Source organism: Adiantum capillus-veneris, chromosome 23, assembly GCF_014529385.1.
Source record: "Adiantum capillus-veneris isolate H3 chromosome 23, ASM1452938v2, whole genome shotgun sequence".
Lineage (NCBI taxonomy): Eukaryota > Viridiplantae > Streptophyta > Polypodiopsida > Polypodiales > Pteridaceae > Adiantum > Adiantum capillus-veneris.
This window is the reverse complement of record NC_140953.1, coordinates 61,171,866-61,179,357: the sequence shown is the minus strand read 5'-3', so window position 1 is coordinate 61,179,357 and position 7,492 is coordinate 61,171,866. Positions and strand designations below refer to the sequence as shown.

General features: G+C 43.2%; 1 protein-coding gene across 1 annotated transcript; it reads right to left on the bottom strand.

Moving 5' to 3' along the window:
• Positions 1-587, bottom strand: LOC147427858 (uncharacterized). Its single transcript, XM_086496622.1, is given in 2 exon segments — positions 1-63; positions 66-587. Coding segments are annotated over 2 exon segments (585 nt in total).
• Between the last annotated feature and the right edge of the window lie 6,905 nt (positions 588-7,492).

Genomic DNA, 7,492 nt, shown 5'->3' with positions numbered 1-7,492 from the left:
TCAATTTGGTCTTGTGGAGTTGAAGGTGACAAGATGAAAGCTGCAGTTCTTTCCGAGAATTTATCGGCAATAAGATCTAATTCATAGCATCTTCCATCTATATCATAGCTCCTGTCCCCAATGCGCGTTGCCCATAGTGTCCTAGGAACTGACTCGCTAAAGGTCCTTACCCGCGTGACTTGAGTCCATCTTTGTCCATCAGAATCTACATAAATTGGATCTTTCCATCTCGTTTCGTGGATCCAATGAAGGGCTATTGGTTCACGTTGCTTGTTGACTTCTGAAGTGGTTGAAGGCAACTGTCGTTTACACATGGCTTCAAGGAATTCCTTCCTACTGACTGTGTCTTCATTTTTTGGCAGATTGATTATAGTAGGCCCCGTCTCTTGAGTTATTTCCCTGTTCTGAGCTACCACTGTATCTGCATTGGAAGCTAAAGGTAAGCTCATTATCAAGCGATAAATATTACCACTTGTCGACATGTATTTGTAACCCAACTTTGAACCATATTCATGAGCTATGAAGCATTGATCTAGCTCTTCCGTCGCTTGTTGAGGTGTTTCTGCTTTGTACCATCTACCCTCCATATCTCTATAGAGACTGCTACCGTTTTTGTCCTTGTAATTTGAGTTTATCAAGTGCACAGTGACTCAACAACTGCTAACCTCTGGAAGATCTTGCCTGTGTAATTTTATTATGTCCAACTCACTACTTGGTTTGAGCTTCATGTACACCGATCCTAAACAATCTTCCATTAGGTTCTTTTGTGAATTAGCCATGTTGGTAGCTTCGTCTACTTCCATAACCTGTATTGTCAGGCTTTTCAGAGCATTTTGCTTGGACTTTAGATAGCGATTGTCTGCATCATCCATGTAGCATGGAAAGTATTTGAAATGACCTATTAACTCCAACCTGATGCCAACTGATTTGACTGTTATTAATCAGTTTGAAGCTGCATCATAACTGCTTTGATTTGCCGATGTTTCCATTGACTGTGGCTGTGGCATCTGCTGCTCCATTTTTCTTTGAACCCTGTTACTGACCTGCTGAGCACTTGTATTTCCTTTTTCTAGCCTCTCCCATGGGTAACCAGTGGTTTTCCTAATTCAAAGCTCTCTGCTAGGTTGAGCTGTGATCTCGACGATCTGATTTACCTGTATAGTTGTAGCACTAGTTGGCAAGATACTTACCACTGTACTGCAACGACTGCATCCTTCATAGAAATTCTTGGTTTGAGCTAACCTGTGTTTACTTTAGCACACAATCTGCAAAAGTCTATTTAGCAGGACTGCCATTTTACAATGAACACAAAATTCTTGGTGTACCCTTGACAGTCACACTTGTGCCTTGAGCTCTCTCTTTTAGCTGAATTAGATTGAAGCTAGCACAAAAGAATATATGCACTACTTGCACTGATTTGCTAGCTAATGGCTGATTTAGAAACTTTGCAGAAACTTGCGACTACTATGACAAGTCGAGGTTCCTTGTGTACGATCTCACCGCTACCAAATTCGTCTATGGATTCGCAATTTTATACTAGGCCTTGGTTTGATTTTACACCTTCACACGGGTGACCAGTGGTTTTTTTCCAAACGATAATTTCAATATGCTAGAATTAGTAGTTTAAATGATCACTTGCAATGCTTCCAGACCCATTCCGTTTCAATTTTCAGCTTTCCGAAGTTGAAAAGCTCACGTGCATTCGTGTCGGCTCTTAATGAAATCCAATGCTTGACTCTAGTTTGTGGCTTAACTGTCCAATTTCTATTATTTACTTCGATGTTACACTTCTTGCAGACTTCCAAGAGTTCTCATAAGAAATGAAGCCGGTATCGTCAATTAGTGACTCACTAGCCCCTCTCCTAGGTGCTCAATGTCGTAGGTCTAGTGATGTCAATGTGAATCTCAATATTCAACAATGTCTCAATGGCGCTCACTAGTTCCTGAAAAGGACGTAATAGGTTCCTCGTGTGTACAATGTGCATGAAGTTTACTATGCAATCACCAATGTGATCTAATACACGGTGTTTAAAGACCCAGAGTATATCTCACAAGCAATAGCCTGTTAATTCTAAGCTCTCGTCCAAGCCTAGATGTGCAATTATTTAGAGTCAAAATTCTCACCGCGCTATGCACAATCGGGGTCGCAATGTATGCTCCCAGGTGGCCTAACAATGCACTCTAGGTGTGTCCCATAATGGCCCTAATTGCCCTCTGATGTAGCCCTAATTGGCTATGTAAGAGTCTATCTAATGAGGACTTTATGTCAATTGCTTGCCAAGGTCTCTAACACCGTCTATGCAGTGCTCTCAAGGATTCAAGTGATGTGCAATAGAGTACTAAGAGTAAACTCCAAATAACTAGAGTCGATGATCTCGTCTAGAGCAGCTCACTAGTATGACTGATACTCTTGGTGTCAAATGACGTTGCCCAAAATGGTGGATTGGTGTCACATTCCCAGAGTCACAATTGGCTATCTTGCTCGAAACGTGCACTAGGGATTGTCAATGTACAGGTAGGTCGCAAGGGTGGTCAATGTCTCAATGGCGCTCACTAACTAATGGCTCAAATCTAATGTCGCAAAAGAGTGAGTCAAAATGATCTCGGACGTGTCAATGAGATCTCTAGGATAATCGGCAATCCCAGTCATCAAGCTATCTCACCTGCTCTATGTGCAATGAGGGTATGCTCAGTGTAGAAGGTCACATATTTGCAAGATATGGTCTCACAATTACTCTCAGTGTGATGCTCTCTACGCTTCACCTCGTCTCAATTGTGGCCACGTGCTCACTTGTGCTCATAGCAATCAGCCAAGACGAGAGTCGGGAGGGGAATGTTAGCATCAACAGTGCAAGGTAGGGTCAGTAAGGCCATGGGTGGGCTTGCGGGCTCAGCAGGATCGCCCTGGATCTGCGTCATCAATGCAGAAGCAGAGGAGGAGGAAATAGGATGCCGGATATCTCCTCCTGCACCTAACGGAAGAGAAAGCGAAGTGTGGTGCATGTGCTAAACGCAGGGTTGTATGTCTGTGCGTGTGTGTTTGTGTGGGCCAAGGAGAGTGCGCAGCAGGCACCAGGGTGAGCTGCACGGGATGGCGGGCCAGGTAAAGCGAGAGAGATAGAGACGATGTGTGGTGTGTGTGTGGGGTCTTGATGGCGAATACGCCAAGCCCTATGCGCCGACTGCAGGCAGCATGTGAGTCTGTGAGGGTGGGGCAGCGTGTGTCCGGGGCCGGCATCGACAGCCAAGGCGGGTGGGTCCACTGTGGGGCCGCCGACTCGGGCCAGGGACCTCGAACAAGGCGGGGTGGGCCAACAGCGTGTGTGTGTTTAAAGCCAAGGCACGTGGGCCAGGGAGCGTGAGCGTGTAGGAGGTCTCGCCTGCAGTACACGTAGCAAAACTTGGCGGGTGCAGCGCCCGTAGCGTAGGATGTCCAGCCGCAGTAGTGAATGCGTAGGACCTCGAGGCAAGGCTCACGTAGGAGGTCAATGCAACTAGGGCGAGAGCGTAGGAGGTAGGTCAGGGCCAGCTCAGCGCGAGTCACGGCACGACAGGCGGTTCAGCGCGGCAGGATAAAAAAGGGAGGTGAGTTTTTTTTTTTTTTTAATAACAAAAAATTACACAATCAAATTAAAAAACACAAATAAAACAAAAATAAATACAAAGGCACACATAAAATACAAAAACACATTAAAAAATCCAAGAATCATACAAAAATTCAAAAACACTTACAAAAATAAATTAATAAAATACACAAATAATAAAAAAAACACTTACAAAAATACCAAAATGAGCACCGATAATAAATAAAAAACACAAAAAAATCAAAAAAACACTCAAAAAATCAAAACATGCACAAAATTAATAAAAAAACACAAAATGTATAAAAAACACACAAAAATAATTCTAAAAAAACACAAAACACAAACAAAAATAGAAACACAAAAAAATAATAAAATACACAAATATAATAAAAAAATCAAATCTTATCAAACAAAAAACCTAAAAATGTTAAAAAATTTAAACTAGCACGCAAAAATGCTCAAAAACAAAAAAAAAAAATTGCCCCGGCAGTCCACAATTCACCCGAATTAAGCGATTTATCAATTTTCTTAGCATAATTAGCACATTTGAGTAAAAATTACCAAAAATGTGCCAAAAATTACCTGAAAATTCCCAAAAATTCTAGATCAACCTACCAACCTATACATTCGCAATCAAGCAATCGAAACAACGAAATTGATCACTTACTTAATCCAAATCGCACAAAACATCATTCTTTAAGCACACAAATCGTCTCGAAACTGTGCTTAAATAAACACAAAATTCACCCTCTCTTACACGATGACTAATCGCACTCAAAACAGCATTTTGCATCAATTAAACATCAATTCGAGCATCCAAATCTCAAGTTTAATCAATCATTAACACGCTTTCTGCTTCAGATCATGCACATAAGCATTCATAACCAAATTTGACCGAATTTTGACAGCATTTCGGCATCACAACGGAATTAGAAAAGCATAACCATAACTCATTGAAAACCATAAGCAATCACATGCTTCTCATAAGCAAATTGGACTCCAAAACAGCCCCAAATTACCCCAAATTAGGCACTTCCGTCTACACTCAAGCGGGCATAAACCGCACGTAGTTTTGCATTTTATGAATGCACATGGTTCATGAACCAAACCTGCACATAAAATCAGAGAATTAGCATTAATTTCAGCACCTTAATTAGCCACAAACTCAGCCATTAAGCACTTGATTAGTGCCCAACACACTAGTGTGTGTGTGTGTGTGTGTGTGTGTGTGTGTGTGTGTCTGTGTGTGTGTGTGTCTGTGTGTGTGTGTGTGTGTGTGTGTGTGTGTGTGTGTGGATCTCGTAAAATCACCTACACACAACCAACAAAAATATCAATCAGTAGCATTGTTTAGCATGAATGTAAACACATAATCATCATGGACATGCATCAAATAATCAATCCAAATCAGCACTTTGCAAAATGCCCAAATAATTATTGAAAATTAGTGATTAATAGGTGATTTCGCCTACGATTTGCGCACAAATAGAGTAGGATATGAGTGTGTGGATCACATAGGCATGTTGTCCATACACCCAAATCACTTTCTACTTGTGTGTAGCACAAAAAACACTTATCAATCAACGGGAAATTAGCATCAAAGTTAGGGAAAATTAGTGAATATGATGGTCAATATTAGTGATCAAAATCAAGAACTAATGATATGTGTGGGTTGTTTTGTGATGTTCTAAGCATAATCAATGCTAACCCAAGCACTAATCACACTAAAAGCCACTGAATCAATCAACACACCTAATCTAAAAACTAACAAAATTAACAAAAAATTACGGAAATTAGTGTCCCCTAATCACACCAATGGCACCTCTAGCTTAGGCAATCGCTCCCCGGCAACGGCACTAATGTTGGGACGTCATCCTAGCATCAGGAGGACATCAACATAATGTCAATCCGAGGAGTAGGATCCGGCTAGGGCATGGAAACACACAAGTGGCTTGTGCGTGCCAAATGGAGGATTAGAAGGTGAAACCTACACACAAAGAAAGCTATGGAGCGGGTAAGATGTTGCTACGAGGAGTGAGCACACTACTTACTCTACCATTCGGCCTAATCTCTCACACACAAGATTAATCACGCACTACTCTCTAATCAATCACTAATCCAACTCTAATCAAGCACACAATGAGCATAGAATAGCATAGAATGACCACACCGGGCACCAACACTCTACACAAGCCTACACACACTTAGTAGCATGCTTAAACAAGAGGGAAATATGAAAAAAAAAAAGAGATTAATCAACAAATCAGCCACTAATCTTTGATTAATCAAGCATTGATTACACCATGAGAAAATGAGAGAGAAGATGTTAGAGTTTAGCTATTGGCATGAGGCCGAATCGTCCATGCACGCGCGTAGGAAGCTCAAGAACTCCATAGCCATCTCCTTCTTCACAAAGCTTATCTCAAGTGAGTAAGAATCCCCCTTTCACATTGTGTGTCTTGAGTTATATACTCTCTAAGCTTTTTAGAAGTGGCCAGGCACCCAAATGGCCAAACTCACTTAATCTGCTATCTGCACTGCCTAGGATCTAAATATAGCTCAATGTTTACAACTTGGAACTCTTGATGAGCCCAAAACATAATTACAACCCGCATTTGCGGTCATTTGACGGAAAATCCTAAAACTTAAGTGACCGTCAATTGTGATCGTAACTCCATAGATAGTCATCAATTCCAACGATTCTCTGCACCTGTTGCTTGTATTTGCTTCATCTTCATCTTTACTTCGCATCCGCATCATCTGGCCTCGTTAGCATTTACTAAAAATAGTAAATAGCATCTTTTACTGGTCCGTTTGGCCATTGTTGACTTAGCCGCCAAACACAGTGTGTGTGTAAGTGTGAGAGAGAGAGAGAGGGGAATCCTGTGGCGGCGCTTGCACAGGCCGACCGCATGAGAGAGGGAGAGTGGGTTGGGCTCGCCTGCGACTCAGAGGGCGCGAGAGAGGAGAGTGAGATGGCGAGGGAGGGGGAAGGGAGTGTGTGAGGATGAGAGAGAGAGAGAGAGAGAGAGAGAGAGAGAGAGAGAGAGAGGGAGTGCATGTACATTGCGTGGCCTGCGGGCTCGATACAGAGAGAGAGTGAGAGAGTTAATTGCAGGCATGGAAGAGTGTGTTTGTGTGTGTGTGTGTGTGTGTGTGTGTGTGTGTGTGTGTGTGTGTGTGTGTGTGTGTGTGTGTGTGTGTTGATTAAGAGAGAAAAAGAGAGCGTGCCCCGTGGCGGTGCCTGCGGGTTGATGAGAGTATGAGAGAGGGAGAGTAAGGCTCAGGCCCGCTGTTCGACAGAGAGCAAGAGGGGAGGGGGGAAAGGTCATGGGAGGGGATTGGGTTATGAGAGAGAGAAAAAAAAATGATTTTGTTCATGGCTGGGTCGCGCACAGAGAGAGTGAGAGAGAGCTAATTGAGGGAGGGGAAGATAGGGGAAGAGAGAGCGGTGGTCCACCGGTGGGAAGAAAACAAGAAGGGAGAGTGAAGTCAAGGGGGTGTGGACGAGAGGGAAGAGGGAGGGGTGAGGTATGGCGGCCCGCTGGGCAGGGGTATGGACGAGCGGAGAGACAAAGAGAGAGAAGAGAGAGAGAGAGAGAGAGAGAGAGAGAGAGAGAGAGAGAGAGAGCTTGTGAATAATGAAAGAGAGAGAGAACTTTACAAAAGTGTGGTGGCCCGTCAGGGAATATAGACGGTGGCAGTGTTTTTTTAATGCGCCCATTGGGCCAGGCGATGCAGAGGCAGGGTAAGTGAGAGAGAGAGTTGGCGGAGCCGAGCAAGAGGGAGAGAGAGGGCTCTGTCCTTTGGCGATAATGGAGAGATGTGGAAAAATTGCAGGTGGCGTCCCGCCAGTGTTTAAGCCTAGAGGGGTGGTGAATGTTTAAAAAAAACTGTTTTTTATCGTT